At 43.1% G+C, this 20,927-nt stretch overlaps 1 protein-coding gene across 1 annotated transcript in view; it reads right to left on the bottom strand.

Annotated features, from left to right (window-relative positions):
• LOC140740742 (B-cadherin-like) overlaps nt 1-20,293 on the bottom strand; it is a 54,450-nt gene extending 34,157 nt beyond the window's left edge. The window contains exons 1-2 of the mRNA XM_073070230.1: nt 20,093-20,293; nt 19,711-19,810 (exon numbers count right to left, since the gene is read on the bottom strand). Of these exons, the coding sequence (XP_072926331.1) occupies nt 19,711-19,810; nt 20,093-20,143 (151 nt within the window). The 5' untranslated portion in view covers nt 20,144-20,293. The remainder of the gene's footprint in view (nt 1-19,710; nt 19,811-20,092) is intronic.
• Nucleotides 20,294-20,927: the final 634 nt, after the last annotated feature.

Genomic DNA, 20,927 nt, shown 5'->3' with positions numbered 1-20,927 from the left:
CAAACCATAGGAGCCTATAGCTCCAAGGGTAGTCATAGCCGGAGGGTGGTAGTGGGGACGACTGAGGGAGGCCACGTAGGACCCTAGTAAAATGGGCACTGATCCTTCATGTGGGAGAGTCAACCTTCAGGGCCCCTCAGCTATGTTCTGTACTTCTTCCCTCAACAGTTTGTGGAGCCCACAAGAACAATTCACTTAAAGGAGCAGAGCTGAATTTATATTACAACTTCCTGAAGTAATCTTTTTGATCTCAGTCACCAACTGGAAGAGCATAAGTTGGGATTCATATATGTTCAAATTGTGCTAACAGTTACAACCCTCTCCAATCAACATTAACCAGCTCCTCCCTCATGCCTCTGTAAATCCCTTTACCCAACTGTAATACTGATGCATTTGACTTTATCGTCTCCCTCTCAAACTACAGGGTGAATTCTATCATTATGATCACTGTCTCCTCAGTGTTCCATTATCTTAAGCTCCCTAATCATATCTAGTTCATTATACGACACCCTATCCAAAATTGCCTTTCAACTTGTGGGCTAAACCGCAAAATGATCCAAAAAAAATCTTGAAGACGTTCTACAAATCCTCTCTGTTGAGATCCAGCTTCAACCTGATTTTCCCAATCTACCCGTATACCGAAATACCCCATCACAATTGCAACATTGCCCTCTTTCACATGCTTTTTCTATCTCCCATTGGAACTTGTATCCCACATCCTGGCTTTCGTTCAGATGCCTGTAACTGCCATCAGGGTCTTTTTACCCTTTCAGTTTCTTAGCTCTACCAACAAGGATCTTGTGATCCTATGTCACCTCTTTGTGGATTTGATTTCTTTTTTTTTTACCAACGGAGTCACTTCACTTCTCCCCTGCCTGCCTACCTGCCTGCACTTCGGATACAAGCTGTATCCTTGGATGCTAAGCTCCCAGTTATGATCTTCTTTCAGCCACGACTCAGTGATGCCCACAACATCATACCTGCCAATCTCTAACTGTGCTACAAGATCATCTATGTTATTCCGTATATTGCGTGCGTTCCAATTTCATACCTCTGTCCTGTATTTGTCACCCTTTTCAATTTTGCCTCCATGCTACACTTTAGCTCATCCCACTGACTGCAAATTTACTCTGTCATCTGCCTGTCCTTCCACAGAGGCTCACTACACAATGCATCGACTTGTCTATCAACTGCCCCATCCTCAGCCCTGTCACTCCACTTCCAATACTGTGAGCATTTGGAAAAGCACAAGACCATTGGACAGAATTAGGCCATTAATCCTGCTCTACCATTCCATCATGGCTGATTTATTATCCCTCTCAAATCCATTCTCCCGCCTTCTCCCTTATCTTTGACACCCCTTTTAATCATGAATTTATCAAACCTCTGCTTTAAGTATACCCAGTATCTCGGCCTCCACAGCCATCGGTGGGAATGAATTCCACAGATTCACCACCATACAGTCTGATTTGTGATAGTCAGCGTGACTTGTGAGGGGCAGGTAGTGCCTCACGAGCCTGATCAAACTTTTTTTTTGGAAGAGACAAAACAAGTTGATGAAGGGAGAGCAGTGGATGTGGTGGCATTCATTTTAGTAAGGTGTTTGGCAGGTTCCCCACGTCAGAAAGTTAAAGAGGCATGGGATCCAGGGAAACCTGGCTGTGTGCATTCTGAATTAGCTTTCCTACAAAGGCAGAGGGTGGTCCTGTATTCTCCCTAAACGTCCATGACTTATGGCATTCTGCAGTGATTTCTTCTGGGAGCCCCGCTCTTCTGATGTATTTTATAAATGACTTAAATGAGGAAGTGGAATGGTGAGTCAGCAAGTTTGCAGATGACACAAAGTGTAAAAGGTTGTCATAGGTTACAACAGGACATTGACAGGATGCAGAGCTGGGCTGAGAAATGTCAGATGGAATTCAATCAGGAAGAGTGTAAAATTATCCACTTTGGAAGAGTGAACTGGAAGGCTGAGTCCCAGGTTAAAGCAGGATTCTTAGCAGTATTGATGAATAGATGGATCTTGGTGTCCGGATAAGATTTCCCAGGAGGCTGTCTGGATTAGAGAGCATGCCTTATGAGGAAAAGTTGAGTAAGTCAGGGCTTTTCTGTTTGGAATGAAAGATAACACCAGGTGAATCGATAGGTACAAGATGATAAGGGGTGCAGATAGAGTGGGTAGCCAGTGCCTATCTTTCACAGGGTGGCAATGGTTAATATGAGAGGGCATAATTTTAAGGTAATTGGAGGAAAGTACTGTGGAGAAGTGAGAGTTACACACAGAGAGTGGTCTGTGTGAATGCTTTTCTATTACCTTTGAAGGCCATGCTACACCCGCCTTGGCCATTACTGCCACAGATTCACCATCCTATGGCTACAGAAATTCCTCCTCATCTCTGTTCTAAAGGGACAACCCTCTATGTGAGGCTGTGTGCTCTAGTCTATGGGACATTGGAAAAAATGTTGAATTTCCCCATGGGGATGAATAAAGTATCTATCTATCTATCTATCTATCTATCTACCGGTAGTTCTAGAATTCCCCCGCTGCAAGAAACACCCTCTCCAAATCCACTCTATCCGGGCCTTTCAATATTCCGTAGGTTTCAATGAGATCCCCCTCTCTTTCTTCTAAACTCCAATGAATACAGATCCAGAGCCAGCAAACGCGCCTCGTGCATTAACCCTTTCATTCCCAGAATTATTTTTGTGAACCTCCTCAGGGCCCTCTCCAATGCCAGCACATCATTTCCTAGATAAGGAGCCCAAAACTGCTCACAACACCCCTTGCAGTCTGACCAAAGCCTCAGCATCACATCCCTGCTCTTATATTCTAGTCCACTTGAAATGAACGCTAACGTTGCATTTGCCTTCCTCACCATCAACTCATCCTGAAAGTTAACCTTTAGGGAATCAAAGTATGCATGCAGAATGCAACCCTGAGATTCGGCTTCTCAAAGACAGCCATGAAACAAAAAAAAGCACCATGGAGCCCATTCAAAGAAAGTATTAAATACACAACATGCTTTTTAAAAAAATAACAAAACTTGCAAAAGGCAAAAAAATGAGCAAAAGACACACAGAATATTAAACATCAAACCACAGAGTCCCTGAAACTGTGGAGGAATGTTCAGTTTAGTTTAGTGCCATGTCGTTCGTTGACGATCAAAATTGCACAAAGTAGCAATTTAAAAGGGAATAACCAGAAACATTGACTGCAGGCTGCAGACCCACAGTAAAAAAACACACAAAATAGCGATTTAAAAAAGGAATAACCAGAAACACATAACATGAACTGCAGAGTCCTCTAAAATGAGTCCAATCCACAAACCACGCCAACTAAATCACGTCCGAGACCCAGACGAGTGAGACCAGTCAAACACAGGGAGAGAGAGACTGATCAAATGCCGGCAGATGGCGCTAAACACCCTCTCGCCTTCTGCTCTCATCATCGTTGATTTTAATCTTGCTCACCACTCTAGTCAGCGAGAAGCAGAGTCAATCATGGGTTGTGCTCTGTCTCCAGGCTTCTTGGCCTCCAGGCCACACACTCCACTCCAAACCTCAACAAACTCCCTCGGAGACAGCAAAGCGCCGGAACCCTCATTAGGCTCAAAAAATAAATCACAGATTTCAGTCGCACACAGCTGATTAGAAGAATCATATTTGAAGAAGTAAGAGAAATTGTTTTGTGAACTGTCTGAAGAATGTTGCTGTGGATGCGTTGTTCTCTGGCACCATTTTCAGTAGATTGTCAACATCCTGCACAAGGACTCCCACATTCCTTTGCACCTCTGATTTCTGAATTTTCTCCCTGTTTAGAAAACTGTCTATGCCTTTATTCCTTCCGCCAAAGTGCATGACCCTACACTTCCCTACACTATATTCAATCTGCCACTTCTTTTCCCATTCTCCTTATCTGTCTAAGCTCTTCTGCAAACTCTCTGCTTCCTCAGCACTATGTGCCAGACCACTGATCCTTGTATTCTCTACAAACTTGGCCACAAAGCCCAATTCTGTCATCCAAATCACTGACATAAGCAGTCACTGACATCTGCAGAACACCACTAGACATTGGCAGCCATACAGAAAAGGCTGCCTTTATTCTCACACTTTGGCTCCTGCCAGTCAACCAATCTTCTATCTATGCCCATATCTTTACTATCATACCATGGGCTCTTATTTAGCAGCTGTGTGCAGCACCTTATCAAGGGCCTTTGTAAAATCCAAGAAGACAACATCCATCAAAGAATTATAGCAGATTTGTCAGGCAAGGTTTCTCCTGAAGGAAGCCATAGTAATTTAGGCCTAATTTATCATGCACCTGAAATCTCATCCTTCATTATGGACTCCAACAACTTCCTGACCATTGAAGTCAGGCTAACTGGAGTATAATTTCCTTTCTTTAGCCTCCCTTCCTTCTTAAAGAGTGGACTGACATTTGCAATGTATTTTAAAGGGATTGGAGCAATGATTCATGTAACTAGTTCCTACAATGCAGGCTTGTGATACAGGTTGTAACTGAATGTAAAAGAATAGAGTTTAAAACAATGAATAAGGGATGACCCATTAATACCTAAATAATTCTTAGTGGACTTGACTGGGGGGGGGGGGGGGGGGGAATAATTCTCCTGTAAGAGGAGTCCAGAACTAGACTCAGAGAAATCCGGCACTAGAGGAATCATGTGGAGTAGAAGAGAGATGTACTCACTGAGAGAGAAAGTGTTTGGAATTTTCTACCCAGCGGACTGCATTCATTGATTGACTGTATTTGAGGAACTGAAGCATTAAGGTTAGTGCAAGAAGACAATGTTGAAGTAAGAGATCACCCAGTAACTTTTTCAAAACTGGAGTCTGAATGGCCACCACCTCTCTTGTACATGCACCATTTTATTCAACGTCCAAAGGGTTGCAGTCCCACACAATGTGTGGAACAAAGAGCACCAAGGAGATAGTTATGAAAATCATTTGCTCAAGGATTTTCACTTCCTGGTGTCAAGTGCAGCAATATTTGATCATCATCTCTCAATACCATATGCTTGCTTCAACTCTTTCTTAAACTGTTCCAGCACCACCTACTATTCCAGACAATGTTATACCATTAATGTATCAAGGTCAGAACGCTGGCATTTCTGTGTGAACTGTTGTGAATTATAACTATTCTGATAAGATGCTTGACGCTATCTCAACGATCAGGTGCAGAAGCAAAGGTGAGGCCCTTCAACATTTGAGTTTACACAAGGAGAGTAGCTGAGCCTCACTTCCAGGTTCAGTGCTGCCGAACGTGGTGCTACCGAACGTGCTGCTTTACCGAACGTGGTGTTACCGAACGTGGTGTTACCAAACGTGGTGCTACCGAACGTGGTGCTACCGAACGTGGTGCTACCGAACGTGGTGATACCGAACGTGGTGCTACCGAACGTGGTGATACCGAACGTGGTGCTACCGAACGTGGTGTTACCGAACGTGGTGTTACCGAACGTGCTGCTACCGAACGTGGTGATACCGAACGTGGTGTTACCGAACGTGGTGATACCGAACGTGGTGTTACCGAACGTGGTGTTACCGAACGTGGTGCTTTGAACATGGTGTTACCGAACGTGGTGTTACCGAACGTGGTGATACCGAACGTGGTGCTACCGAACGTGGTGATACCGAACGTGGTGATACCGAACGTGGTGTTACCGAACGTGGTGCTACCGAACGTGGTGATACCGAACGTGGTGCTACCGAACGTGGTGTTACCGAACGTGGTGTTACCGAACGTGCTGCTACCGAACGTGGTGATACCGAACGTGGTGTTACCGAACGTGGTGTTACCGAACGTGGTGATACCGAACGTGGTGTTACCGAACGTGGTGTTACCGAACGTGGTGATACCGAACGTGGTGTTACCGAACGTGGTGTTACCGAACGTGGTGCTTTGAACATGGTGTTACCGAACGTGGTGTTACCGAACGTGGTGATACCGAACGTGGTGCTACCGAACGTGGTGTTACCGAACGTGGTGCTACCGAACGTGGTGCTACCGAACGTGGTGCTTTGAACATGGTGATACCGAACGTGGTGATACCGAACGTGGTGTTACCGAACGTGGTGATACCGAACGCGGTGTTACCGAACATGGTGCTACCGAACGTGGTGATACCGAACGTGGTGTTACCGAACGTGGTGATACCGAACGTGGTGATACCGAACGTGGTGTTACCGAACGTGGTGATACCGAACGTGGTGTTACCGAACGTGGTGTTACCGAACGTGGTGATACCGAACGTGGTGTTACCGAACGTGGTGTTACCGAACGTGGTGCTTTGAACATGGTGTTACCGAACGTGGTGTTACCGAACGTGGTGATACCGAACGTGGTGCTACCGAACGTGGTGTTACCGAACGTGGTGCTACCGAACGTGGTGCTTTGAACATGGTGATACCGAACGTGGTGATACCGAACGTGGTGTTACCGAACGTGGTGATACCGAACGTGGTGTTACCGAACATGGTGCTACCGAACGTGGTGATACCGAACGTGGTGTTACCGAACGTGGTGCTACCGAACATGGTGCTACCGAACGTGGTGTTACCAAACAAGTGCGACAGCTCAAAAGGCTCAAAATTTGACTAAAGCATTACTAATAACACCTCTTCTGAAATAAACTGTCTGCTAAAGTTCTGACGGTACAAGTACCTGCCAGTCTCCAAAATTAGTTAAGTAAGTTTACAATGTGGTTAACAGCACAATTTACTCCTAGGCAGGAATGTAGAAATGCCAGCAGGCAGCAACAACTATCAGAATGGACACTGCTCATGTTATGGCCACTGGAGGAAGCCACCAAAAGATCCCTGGCACGGGATAAATGAATCAGAGGTACTGTATATGACTTGGGAGGCCCAAGGATTCTTTTTAAGGTTCAGAAAGCACTCTGGTTCTCCCAGTATGCTGGACAACTTAATTTTAAAAACCTTCTATCCATTGGAGTTGAAGTGAAAAGGAATTGGGTGCTCAAAAGATTCAACACATACCCTTTGATATACCACCACTTACCCTTCAAAATCACTTCCTTCCTCAAATTGTCAGAAGCTACTCATGAAACAACTGGGTTCTCCCAATAGCAGCTGGATGTCATCGTTAATGGTCTGTGACTCTCTTGGCTTCAAAATAATAATTTCGAGATCAGGTCGCATTGACACGAGTAGAGTCCCCATCCTATTTCAGCTCTGTGGCGACCCCTCACCAAAAACTTCTCTGTCAGGTGTGGGTGAGACAGAGGGAAAGCAATGCTGCTTCGCTACTGACCAGATGGAAAGAGACGCGGAGCAAGTGAATTCTCCACGGTAGGGCATCCATGCTAGGTATCTCTGCCACCACAGGGTGGGGGGAAAGAAGGTGAGAAACAGGTGTACATGCACATGTACGTACATAGCAAGTTGTGTATCAGAATCAGGCTTAATGTTTCCAGTATACGCCATGGAATTGTTAACTTAGTGGCAGCAGCACAGTGATAACAGAAGAAAAAACGCTGAATTACAGTAAATATATATATACAGTATAGCAAAAAATATGCTAAAAGAGAATAGTAAAAATGCGACACCCACAAAACGCTGGTGGAACACAACAGGTCAGGCAGTATCTATAGGAAGAAGCGCTGTCGACGATTCAGGCCGAGACCCTTCGTCAGGACTAACTGAAAGGAAAGATAGTAAGAGATTTGAAAGTAGGAGGGGGAGGGGGAAATGCGAAATGATAGGAGAAGACCGGAGGGGTTGGGGTGAAGCTAAGAGCTGGAAAGGTGATTGGCAAAAGGGATACAGAGCTAGAGAAGGGAAAGGATCATGGGACGGGAGGCCTAGGGAGAAAGAAAGCGGGAGGGGGGCACCAGAGGGAGATGGAGAACAGGCAGGGTGATGGGCAGAGAGAGAGAAAAAAAAGAGCAGGGGGAAAAAAAAACTAAATATGTCAGGGATGTGGTTAGAAGGAGAGAGGAGGGGCATTAACAGAAGTTAGAGAAGTCAATGTTCATGCCATCAGGTTGGAGGCTACCCAGACAGTATATTAAGGTGTTGTTCCTCCAACCTGAGTGTGGCTTCATCTTGACAGCAGAGGAGGCCATGGATAGACATGTTCATGGGTTCAATATCTGTTTAGAAATTGGATGGCAGAGGGGGAGAAACTGTTCCTGAGTCACTGAGTGTGTGTTTTCAGGCTTCTGTACCTCCTTCCTGATGGTAGCAATGAGAAGAGGGCATGTCCTGTGTATTGGGGGTCCTTAATAATGGCCACTGCCTTTCTGAGGCACCACTCCTTGAAGATGTCTTGGATACTATGGAGGCTAGTACCCAAGATGAAGCTGACTGATTTTATAATTTTCTGTAGCTTCTTTCAATCCTGTGCAATGGACCCCCATACCAGACGGTGATGGAGCCAGTCAAAATGCTCTCCACGGTACTTCTGTAGAAGTTTGAGTGTTTTAGGTGAGAAACCAGATCTCTCGAAACTCCTGATGAAATATAGCCACTGTCTTGGCTTATTTATAGCTGCATTGATATAGAAACATAGAAAACCTACAGCAAACTACAGGCCCTTCAGCCCACAAAGCTGTGCCGAACATGTCCTTACCTGAGAAATTTCCTCGGGTTACCCATTGCCCTCTAATTTTCTGAGCTCCATATACCTGTCCAGGAGTCTCTTAAAACACCCTATTGTATCCACCTCCACCACCGTCGCTAGCAGCCTATTCCACACACTCATCACTCTCTGCATCAAAAAAAACTTACCCCTGATATCTCCTCTGTACCTACTTCCAAGCACCTTAAAACTGTGCCCTCTCATGTTAGCCATTTCAGCCCTGGGAAAAAGCCTCTGACTATCCACATGATCAATGCCTCTCATCATCTTATACACCTCTATCAGGTCACTATATGTTGGGACCAGGTTAGTTACTCAAAGATCCTGACATCCAGGAACTTGAAATTGCTCACTCTCTCGACTTCTGATTCCTCTATGAAGATTGGTTCATGTTCCCCTGTCTGACTAAAGTCCACAATCAGCTCTTTGGTCTTACTGATGTTGAGTGAAAGGTTGTTGCTGTGACACCACAAAACTAGCTGGTATATCTTTCTGCTGTATGCCCTCTTGTCTCCGTCGGAGATTCTGCTAACAATGGATGTATCATCAGTAAATTTATAGATGACATTTGAGCTATGCCTAGCCACAGTGTCATGGGTAGAGCAATGGGCTAAGCACATGTCCCTGTAAGCGAGGAGGAGATACTATTACCAATCCACACAGATTGTGATCTTCCAGTTAGGAAGTCGAGGATCCAGTTGTAGAGGGAGGTACAGAGGCCCAGGTTCTGTAGCCTATCAATCAGGACTGTGGGAATGATGGTGTTAAATGCTGAGCTATAGTCAACAAACAGCATAGTGACATATTTGTGTTGTCCAGGTGATCTAAGACCGTGTGAAGAGCCGTTGAAATTGCATCTGCTGTAGGCAAGTCGTAGTGAGTCTAGGTTCTTGGTGAGGCCATGGCCAATCTATCGAAGCACTTCAGTACTGTAGATGTGAGTGCTACTGGATGATAGTCCTTAAGGCAGCTCACACTACTTTTCTTGGGCACTAGTTTGAATATTGCCCTTTTGAAGCAGGTGGGAACTCCTGACTGTAGCAGTGAGAGGTTGAAATGTCCCTGAATACACCCACCAGTTAGTTGGCACAGGTTTTCAAAGTCTTACCATGTACTTTGCAAGGGTTCACCCTCCTGAAAGAGAGCCTGACACTGGCCTCCGAGACAGAGATCACAGGGTCACCAGGTACAGCAGGGATCTTCACATCTGCAGTTACATTCTCCCTTTCAAAGCGGGCATAAATGGCGTTGAGTTCATCTCTAGAGAAGCATCGCTGCCATTCATGGTGTTGGGTTTCACTTTGTAGCAAGTAATGTCCTGCAAACCCTCCCAGAGTTGGCATGCATCCAACCTCGCTCAGAATAGTTTTTTTGCTCTTGAAATAGCCCTCAGCAAATCCAACCTGGTTTTCTTAGTGAAGACCTGGGTCGCCAGACTTAAATGCCACAGATCTAACCCTCAGCAAGTGATGAACCTCCTGGTTCATCTACTGCTTTTAGCTTGGGAATGTACAGCAAGTTTTCGTAGGCACACACTCATCCACACAGGTTTCAGTGAAGTCAGTAACAACTGCGGAATACTCATCCGGATTTGATGATGAATCCCTGAATGCAGAAAAGTAGGGTGCGGTGGCTACTTTTCCATTGGTAAATTGAACTATTTTCTACTCTTAAAATGTGGTGAGAGATGTCAGCTGGAAAAGCTATCACGGTGAATTCAAAGGAATCAACATTCACCATACATACACAATTACATACATTTTCTTTAATTTAAAACTTCCCCCTTTCTTGGCACAGCCATAAAAGTTATTAAACTTCAGAGAAACAGAAAGACAAAGCACTGCAGTTATCTTGCCTCGCCCTCTTTACAACTCCCGAAACTGGTTTCTCAGCCTGGGGCTTTTCTGTTTACACAGCATTACATTCCAGCCCAGGCACGCCCAGGTTTAGAAGAACATGTTGCAAAGGCATCAAATTTATGAGCTCATCCACAATCCTCAAAACCAACCAAAGGTAATTCAACTGATAAGACACAAAATGCTGGAGGAACTCAACAGGTCAGGCAGCATCTATGGAAGTGAATGAACAGTGGCATTTCAAGCCGAGACCTTTTGTCAGGTCTGCAAACCAAGGCGCAAGACACCAGAGTAGAAAGTGGGAGGAGGAGAAAGGGAACGGCTAGAAGGTGATAGATGAACCCAGGCAGTGAGGAAAGATAAAGGGCTGGAGAGGAAGGAATCTGATAGGAGAGGAGAGTGGGCCATAGGAGGAAGGGAAGGAGAGGACCCAGGGGGAGGTGATAGGCAGGTGAGAAGAAGAGGGCAAAGTGGAGAATAGAAGAAGAGAGCAGGGGGAGGGGAGTTTTTAAACCGAAAGGAAAAATTGATGTTCATGCCCTCAGGTTGGAGGCTACCCAGACGGAATGCAAGGCCTTGCTCCTCCACCCGGAGGGTGGCCTCATCTTGGCACAAGAGGAGACTATGGACTGACATGTCAGAATGGGAATGGGAACTGGAATCAGAATTAAAATGTTTGGCCACTGGGAAGCTTTGCTTTTGGTGGGTAGAGTGTGGGGGCTCAACAAGGCAGTCTCCCAATTTACAACAGGTCTCAGAGGTGTAGAAGAGGCCGCACTGAGAGCACCGAACACAACAGATGACCCAGCAGATTTGCAGGTGAAGAGTTGCCTCTCCTGGAAAGATTGTTTGGGGGCCCCAAATGGAGGTGTAGGGGAAAGTGTGGCACTCAGGTCACTTACAGGGATAAGTGCCAGGAGGGAGATTAGTGGGGAGGGATGAGTGGACAAAGGAATCTGAAGTGGAAAGCGGAGGGAGGGGGTAGAAGTAAAGATACATTTAGTGGTAGGATCCCTTTGGGGGTGGCAGAAGTTGTGTTGGATGTGGAAGCTCGTGGGGTGGTAAGTAAAGGCAAGAGGAACTCTATCACTGTTATGGCAGTGTGTGTAGTTATCCAGTCAGCAACTGCTCTGACCTAAATTGTCTAGTAGGGAGTGAGTGATTTCAGTCTATTCCAGTCATTATACATATGGGGGTTAGGGGAACGACAACTGGACAGGAGTTCATGATTTCTGCAATACTTAAGTTGTCAGTGTTTTATCCAGAGGGACATAGGAACATTAGTAGCCAAGCAATGTAGACATTGAAAATGCTGTTAGTCAACCTTTACTTCCTAGTCTGTTAGTTCACGTTTCCTCATAGTGAAGGCCTAGAATTCGACATGAAGTGACTCTAAACACAGAGTAATGCAATTTTCTGGGGATTTTGTTTTGATTGGTTTGACACAAGCAGTTAATATTGCTCTCCCCCCCCCCCCCACCCCCATTTCAATCTTTTTTCCCTGTCAAGAGAAATCAACTGCCTGGGACTGTAATGCGATAACCTTTATGTCAGAGCAGTCTCTTTGCCTTCAAATTGACATATTTGTATGAATGATGAGTAATCCACATTGATCTAGAGTCCTGTTGAGACAGGCTCTAAAAAATGAATAAAATTGAACTTCCCAAGATGTGAAGCCAAATTTGCCTTTTCACACGGAACTTTCTTTCTGCTTTCCCCCACACATTTTCACATAGATAAGCAGATGCACTAGTCTAGAACTTTATGCATTTAAAGGTATTAACATTTCCGGAAAAGAGGAGACTATTTAATTTTTTTTTAAAATAAACAAGATTAAGCGATATCCAAACTATTAAAATAAAACCTCTTCTTCAATTTTTGTCTTTTTCATGACTTGTTAACTCTGGATTTCCTCAGTTCTACAAAATGGTCAATGGGTTCCATTTAGAAGTATGAGCAGAGCTAGCACTAGACACACTTACTGAAAAAAATAACTCAGTCTTTTATTGGGTAGCAGTATTGAATTGTCCCGATAGGAATAATATACAGAGGGAGATTTTGTCCTCAGTTTCACTACAATGCATTTGGAGAAATGGAAACCTGGTCATGATGCAATGGTAAACCTGGAACCTTCGTACTAATGCGTAGAATGATTCAGTGGATCCGGGCAACCAATTTCAAAACCAAATGGGTTGAGAGTGGGAATATAGTCATAGAAAAGTACGGCAAAGAAACAGGCCTTTGGCCCATCCAGTCCATGCTGAACCATTTAAACTGTTCAGTCCCATCAACCTCCACCAGGACAATAGCCCTTGATGCCCTTCCCATCCATGTACCTATCCAAGCTTCTCTTGAATGCTGAAATTGAAATCAAATCCACCACTTGTGCTGGCAGCTTGTTCCATAGTCTCACTCCTCTCTGAGTGAAGAAGTTTCCTTTCATGTTCTCCTTAAACATTTCACCTTTCACCATTAATCAATAACCTCCAGCTGTAGTTTCAACCAACTTCAGTGGAGAAACGCAAACGTGAGGAAATCTGCAGATGCTGGAAATTCCAGCAACACACACAAAATGCTGGTGGAATGCAGCAGACCAGGCAGCATCTATAGGGAGAAGAGCAGTCGACGTTTTGGGTCGAGACCCTTTGACAGGACTAATGGAAAAAAGAGATAGTAAGAGATTTGAAAGTGGGAGGGGGAGGGGAAGACTCAAAAAGAAAGGAGAAGACTGGAGGAGGAGGGGTGAAGCTAAGAGCTGGAAAGTTGATTGGCAAAAGGGATACACAGCTGGAGAAGGAAGAGGATCATGGGACAGAAGGCCTTGGAAGAAAGGGGGAGGGGAGCACCAGAGGAAGAAGGAGATCAGGTAAGGAGTGATTGTGAGAGGAAAAAAATATATATATTAAATAAATAAATACATACATAAGGATGGGGTAAGAATGCGAGGAGGGACATTAACGGAAGTTAGAGAAATCAATGTTCATGCCATCGGGTTGGTGGCTACCAGTGGCCACACATTTTAATTCCACGTCCCATTCCTATTCTGATATGTCTATCCATGGCCTCCTCTACTGTCAAGATGAAGCCACACTTAGGTTGGAGGAACAATACCTTATATTCCGTCTGGGTAGCCTCCAACCTGATGGCATGAACATTGATTTCTCTAACTTCCGTTAATGCCCCTCCTCTCCTTCTTAACCCACCCTATTTATTTATTTGTTTGTTTGTTTGTTTTATATATTTTTTCCCTCTCTTTCCCTCTCACAATAACTCCTTGCCTGTTCTCCATCTTCCTCTGGTGCTCCCCTCTCCTTTTCTTTCTTCCAAGACCTTCCGTCCTATGATCCTCCCCCTTCTCCAGCCTTGTATCCCTTTTGCCAATCAACTTCCCAGCTCTTAGCTTCATCCCTCCCCCTCCTGTCTTCTCCTATCATTTCAGGTCTCCCCCCCCCCCCCAAATCTCTTACTATCTCTTTTTTCCATTAGTCCTGACAAAGGGTCTCGACCCGAAATGTCGACTGTACTTCTCCCTATAGATGCTGCCTGGCCGCATTTTGTGTGTGCTGCTTCAGTGGAAAAAGCCTGCTTGCATTTATCCTATCTATACCCCTCATAATTTTGCATACCTCTATGAAATCTCCCCTCAGTCTTCTATATTCTATGGAATAAAGTTCCAGCCTATTCAGTCTTTCCTTATTACTCAGGTCCTCCAATCCCAGCAACTTTGTTGTCAGTTTTCTCTGTACTCTTTCAACTTTATTTATAACTTTCCCGTAGGTAGGCAACCAAAAATGCAACTCAATGTTGTGGGAAACTGGATCCAAGGAGAAAGATTTTAATTATAATATTTATTATAGAATATACAGTAAGTCCATTAAGACAATTCTTCATATTAATGAAATATATTAATAAATATGAAAAGCACAGACTTTTAGCTGCATTTAAATGTAACCAAAATTCTTTGCTTTAGTGACCAATTATTCAGCAACAAATATTTAATTTAACTTTGCTTGTCTGATGAATAAAGATGTAACTTCTGGGTGTAATCTTCTGGTTTAACCAAAATGGCAAAACAATCGCAGTAGCCAAATGTTTTTGCTTCTACTTAGACATAAGGAGCTGTAGAACAATGTAATTAAAACAGGTGTACTCCCTTTCTTTTAATTTATTCAAAATACTTACATCAAAATAACAATTATAATGGTGGTATGGTACTGAGAGTGCAGCTGCCTTAGGGCTCAGAGATTATTGGATTTTGACCTGTAGTACTATCTTAAAACTGTTTCTATAATCTAAAGTGGGTGTAAGTTCATGACATGCAATTAAGTAGGCTGGAGAAATAGAAGCTCATCCATAGCCACAAAGTGATATTTGATTGCAGGATACATTGTCTACTTGCTTTAACAATTATCCAATGCATTAGTGGAAGCATTGTGCTGCCCTTGACAATGAAAAGTGTGTAAACTCATTTGGGGGAAAATAAACCAACCCATTTCTCCTAAATGAAATAATTCACAATCGTCAGACATGGAAACTGGGGGTCGGTGCAATTAAGCCCTTCAGTTATATGGTTCAAATATTCTTCAAAGGGAATTTTTCTGAAGAGGTCTATCTTTTCAAGTCATATAGAATGAGCGTGTTCAAACAGCATCTTGGGATTATTCTGGTTTAGTGGGGTTCAGCCCGGGATTCTGCAGGGTTCTACAACTGGCTTCATGCCCCAGATATAGGGGTGGAAACCAGCTGGGCTCCCCACTTCTGATCTCTACAGAGTAACTAACATCTATTGGAAAAGAATGACTGAATTTTGTCATAGGAAAATACTTGATTTCCTACAACGGGTAACCAGCCAATAATGAGGCTGCCATCCGATTCCTAAATGGACATTGAAGCTTTGGACACTACATCAATTTTTTAAATTTACAGCATTTTTGTTTTTGCACAGTTTTATATCTATTCAATATACATTTTATTTTTCTCTCTTTGCTAGATTATGTATTGCATTGAACTGTTGCTGCTAAATTAACATATTTCACGTCACATGCTGGTGATAATAAACCTAATTCTGATTCTGAGGTGTGAAGAACTTCTACTTGGGCAGCAAAATAAACAAAGCACAATTCCAATCAGAAAGAGAGGAAAATGGACAGGTGAGTACAAAGAAGTAATGTGAAAGAATTGTCTCAAAAGAGAACTTTCTAATTTGGGGTTAACAATATTACTGAGTGTCAACAGTATACAACTTTCTCTCTTCTGGTGGCACTAACCACATTCCAGGAATAAGGAGAGGTCAGTCCAGCTGTTTTTTTTCTTTAATTGTGATTCAGACGCCAGCAGCTTAGGCATGGCCAGTCACTGGCAGTATTCTATGCAAAATGACACAATGCTTCGAACAGACACAGGGTTAAGGCAACTACCATAATACTGTCACAAAGGTTATCTAAAATTTATTGCAAATACATGTTTTTTTAAAATCATAGCCACTTGGTAAATCAAGGCCACCTTCTCATCTGTTTTCAAAATGTGTTGCTTGCTAACTAGTAAATAGAACACTTAACGTGGTTTCCTGGAATTATTGATTTTTAAATTACTCCACCCAATTCACCAGCATCCCAAATCTAATCTCAGTCCAGTAAGTGTGACCATTGTAGACAAGAATATAATTACAATTTAGCCATTCTTTAGTGAATTGTAAGATAATTTAAACAAAATACAGGGTGCCCTATTCCCCTGAAGTAGAGCGGGTCCTTTCATTTGGGTTAAAACATGATAGTCTACTCCATTGCATTGAAAAGTCAATTACCAAAAGAAACAAGCCATAAACAAAAAAAAACTCTAATTTCCATGGTCTGGAGAAAAAACAGCTTACTTTAGAAGGCATTTGCTTCAACAGATAAGCATTTATTTTTCATTCTGAGGAGGAAGCACAGTGCAGTAAAACTTGGCTCAGGTAACGAATGGAGTGAGTGCAGTTTGGTGCTTAAAATTAAAGGTTTACTGAAATATTTTTTTCCTGGAATAGAGACCTTTAAATAGACAATCCAATCATAATCCAAAATAAAATGGAGACACAGTCCAAATAAAAACAAAACACTCAGCACATTGATTCAACTTGACATTCCAGCAACTAGGGCCTGAAGAATGACAATAAACTATCTTGAATCTTGAACTGGTTTGCTTTGTGTTGGAAAACTGTGGGATGCAATTAAACCAAAAAAAACAGTAGGAATATTTTTGACAAATAAACAATAGGGATTATTCTTTTTTCCCCATAAGTTTAGAGTACTCCTGGTGGGAACAGCCTATAGATTGTCAAGTGAATTTAAACAGATTTTTTTGAAGTTATGGTTGATCCTTATTTAATTAGAACTGGGTCAGTTAAATAATTTGCAATAATTATTCAAAAAATCTACAAGCAGATTTGGCAATCAATGCTGAAAGTAAAATAATACTCATATTTGCTAAGAGTTGACTTGTTAAACCAAAGTCACCACTGCTCATTAAAAGATCGAGTGCTGTAAAACACATTTCACTCCATGTACAGCTTTAACTGCTTGTGTAGAGCATTTGAAATGCAAATTGCAGGCAGTGCATCATGTTACATGCTAGAATAAATTATGCTTAAAAGTGAACTTTGTTTTTAAACACCCCTCCCTGATGAATAAACAAATTCTCAAATTAAAATATGCCGATAACATTTATCGAGTCAGGCAGCATCTATGGAAAGTGAAGAAGTTAACATTTCAGATCAAACTGCAAACTGCACTTTTTAAACTGCAAACCTTACTTCTGATGAAGTGTTTATAACCTGCTTCCCTTTCCACAGATGTAACAAATAATTTCCAGTATTTTCTATCCTTATTTCAGATTTCTATCATCTTCAGATTTTTTAAATATTTAATATCTCAAATCAGCTCGTTAAAAAAGTTCAGCCAATATGTACAAACATGATAAAGAAACAAATTTTTCAACAAAACCTGTCCACCGTTCCATGTAAGTCAAGGTTTTTTAAATTTACATTTTCCATTCTGTTCCTTATTTCCTTATCTCTTGGTTCTCCATTCAAAATTAACTTTAAATATTGGCAGCAGCCCAGGAAGAAACCATCCCTGGAATTAATTTTCAGTCACATCTTTCTCTTTTTCACTGTTCTAAAGCTTTTCTTCATTCTTCAAACAAAAACAACTTTGTTCTATCAACCTTCCAATAGTTCCCTACATACATCGATCAAAATCAAAGTTTATATTATACCAAGTTAACTGCAGTTACACCTACAGTACAATGTGACAATTCAGTCAGTCTACATTGCACCTAATTCTCCGAAAGTGTTTAAGGTTTCATTTAGGCTAAATTAATGCTTTTGTATTTTACAGTTTCTACTTTGAGCAAGTCCTTTTCTCAGGTCTTCAAAGTGAGGTGTGGTTTTACAAAAAGCTGAGTACTCAAAGGCACTGTGATTTTGTTTAAATAGATGCGAATGAGTTCACAACAGGAATAATGGGGGGGTGGGAGGAAGGCTCTTTTATTCTCTTAATCAAGAGAATTACAAAATGTATTGGGCTGAGAATAGAGACAAAAAGTAAAACAAGCCCCAATCCAAATATCTATGGTTGTAGATTATATTAGGTAACTGTGGCTGAAGTGCTGGAAGGTGTCAGAGAAAGGAACACGGTATCAATGCCCTCACTAATAGACAAGTATGTGTCATAACAATGACGCATCAGTTTTGTTCAGCCATTCACCGATATTGGGGTGATTCGAAGAAACGAGGATGCTAAGAAGTTTCAATATTCGGTGCTAAATTTCAATAAGTGAACACATGAATGAATCACGAGGAAATCTGCAGATGCTGGAAATTCAAACAACAACACACACAAAATGCTGGTGGAACACAGCAGGCCAGGCAGCATCTTTAGGGAGAAGCACTGTCGACGTTTCGGACCGAGACCCTTCGTCAGGACATGAATGAATCACCACTTGCCCCATTAAAATCAGTCCACTGCTGAGAATCAAACAATTGTTGCAATACAGGACATGACCATCCGGCCGGTCTCTGGAAGGTTAGTATCCATCAGTCTACTGTTGCTTTTTACATTACTCTTACACATCCTACTCAAAGTGAAGTATTAATATAACGACAAATAGGTTGTGGAGGTGGAGCTGGGGTGGTGGAGGAAAGTGATCAGCACTAGTTTGTGGATAATATTGAATTTTCCAGCAATTAAACCTCATTGCTCACAAGAAATAAACCCTTGACAATGAAACACTTCATTCATCCCTTTGTAATATCATTCAGGACTACGTACAATGGGTCTTTCAAACAAATCCATGTAGATTCAGTAAACTTCAGTGACACCCTGCTACTGAGGGAACCGCTGCTCTACCGAAAATCTTTGCACTTGTAATTACGTAAAGTGAAAGCATAAACTAGACTGTTGCTGCGTTACATGAGTTTCGTGACTGATGTGGCATCATTTTAACCAATACAAAGTTGCTGGCAATCTCAACAATACAAACTATACAATCTCCTCTCTGAAGGTTTCAGGCACTTTGACAAACCAAATCACAACAATGGGATTATTTCCACAAGGATTGCTCAAGCGACACAAGTCCAACTCATGGAAAACTATGTATTTCAGTAGGAAACATCCCTTATATAAAATAACTTTCCAATAAAATGAAAGATTTTTCCAAGAGTAGGTGGAGTCTGTTTTTGAGATTGGAATGGCATCCATTTTGTATCAACTTGTATAATATAGAACGGCATACCTGTTCCGGAATCAAAACAAAAAATTGACGAAAACAGGACACCAAACTATTCACAGTTCTTAACTAATCTGGAGCAGATGTTTTGAATTTGGTCACAAGATACACAGTCATAATTCGCACATATCCTGAATTTCCTGTAGAACGTAACCGAGAAAGACATATACACCTGCAGAACCGAAAGTGTTGTATCCGTCCACCGCGTAGAGAGGAACGGTGATCGTCAAACTTTCACTATGCAATTCTGTGACTTCCGCATTGAAAAGGTAACGACTTTGTACCCCTCCGATATCAGAGCCCCTCTTTTGCAGTTCACATCACTCCCCGGATAATTTACATCCTTTCCCGCCAGATCTCCCGTCCCTGTGAATTGCAGCCTGAGCCCTTTCCTGCGTAAAACTCGCTCTGCCTTTCCCGCACACCCGGCGTTATTCCCCGAAGAGACCCGGGTGCTTTCCTCGTTCTCACCTCTGCCAAGTACTTGACCCAGGGCCAGAGACGCCACCTCGAAAACGTACGAGTCTTCATCGAACCCCTCGCATCGTTGTGAACCCTCGCCACCGCAAACCTGTCGGACAGAGTCGTTCCATGTTAGATCACGAGAAGCGAGGCTTTCCGCGTACAGTTTATCCCCAAATCCGTCTAATCCATCTGGATTAATCCCCCTCTCGAGAATCTCGGTTTGACATTGGATTGAAAAGGTGGGTGACGGGAAACCAGAAGCCGGTGTTGGGGTAGGAGTGACCCACCCACACCTGGCGATCCGAGTGGATAAAAACCACCCACGCAAGAGCTCGCGGCGGCATCTCGGAGGAGTTGGAGACGATCAGTGTCGGGGACCGCGGCTCACCTGTAGCAGGAAGGCGAAGGTTCCCAGGCAGGAGAAGATGAAATTACTCATCGGAGCCCAGTGACTGTCCACGGATCCGTGTTGTGCCCGATCTCTGTTTTATTTGCGTGTCTCTCTCCGCGTTCGCTGCTCTGTTCCTCGCCCCGCTGCTACTTAACCCAGACTTCCTCTTCTGATAAACATTCGGTAATGCTTCAACTTTAGGAGGCGTTTCTCTCTGTCCAGGTGCTTTTCCGCCCGCCGATTATTGGCTGCTGTCCGGATGTTCGCTTCCAATTTTGGGCAGACGATTACCTGGCAACAGGTGAGAGAACTGCCAGTGCCGCCCTGTCAGGTAAAGCCCCCACCTCCGGCTTCCCTAACGCAGTGCGCTCCACTGGAAGAACTCTGGATAACGGGGATCTCTGTCCAAGGAAATCTCACCGGAACTCCTGGAATCGACAGAGGAGATCGAAACACTGGATCGTGTCGGGGCGCGGCCCATTTAAAGTCGCTCTGAAAATCATTGGTGTTAACGTGAAGAGATCAAATTTCCACCAATAACGACACAACGAACGACTGTAAGATCATAAATGATCATAATCAGTTTACAGTTTCAACCTGCCGAATCCATACGGACTGCATTGGCGTAAGGCGATTTTTGTTTACAGTACCGAGACCAACACACCCCCACCTTTACCGAAGCGGCAGCTTTCAGCATTCAGACTGTGTGTTGTGTCTTCACTCAACTGAAGTGCCTTTGCAGTCAGATGCCTTGTTCTTTCTGTTTGAATCCAAATGGCTAACAAACTGGTGATTGCTTCTCGTATTTCACCAGGCTGAGTGTAGAATTTAA

This window comes from Hemitrygon akajei, chromosome 17 (genome assembly GCF_048418815.1).
Source record: "Hemitrygon akajei chromosome 17, sHemAka1.3, whole genome shotgun sequence".
Classification (NCBI taxonomy): Eukaryota; Metazoa; Chordata; class Chondrichthyes; order Myliobatiformes; family Dasyatidae; genus Hemitrygon; species Hemitrygon akajei.
This window is presented reverse-complemented; position numbering and strand designations above follow the sequence as displayed.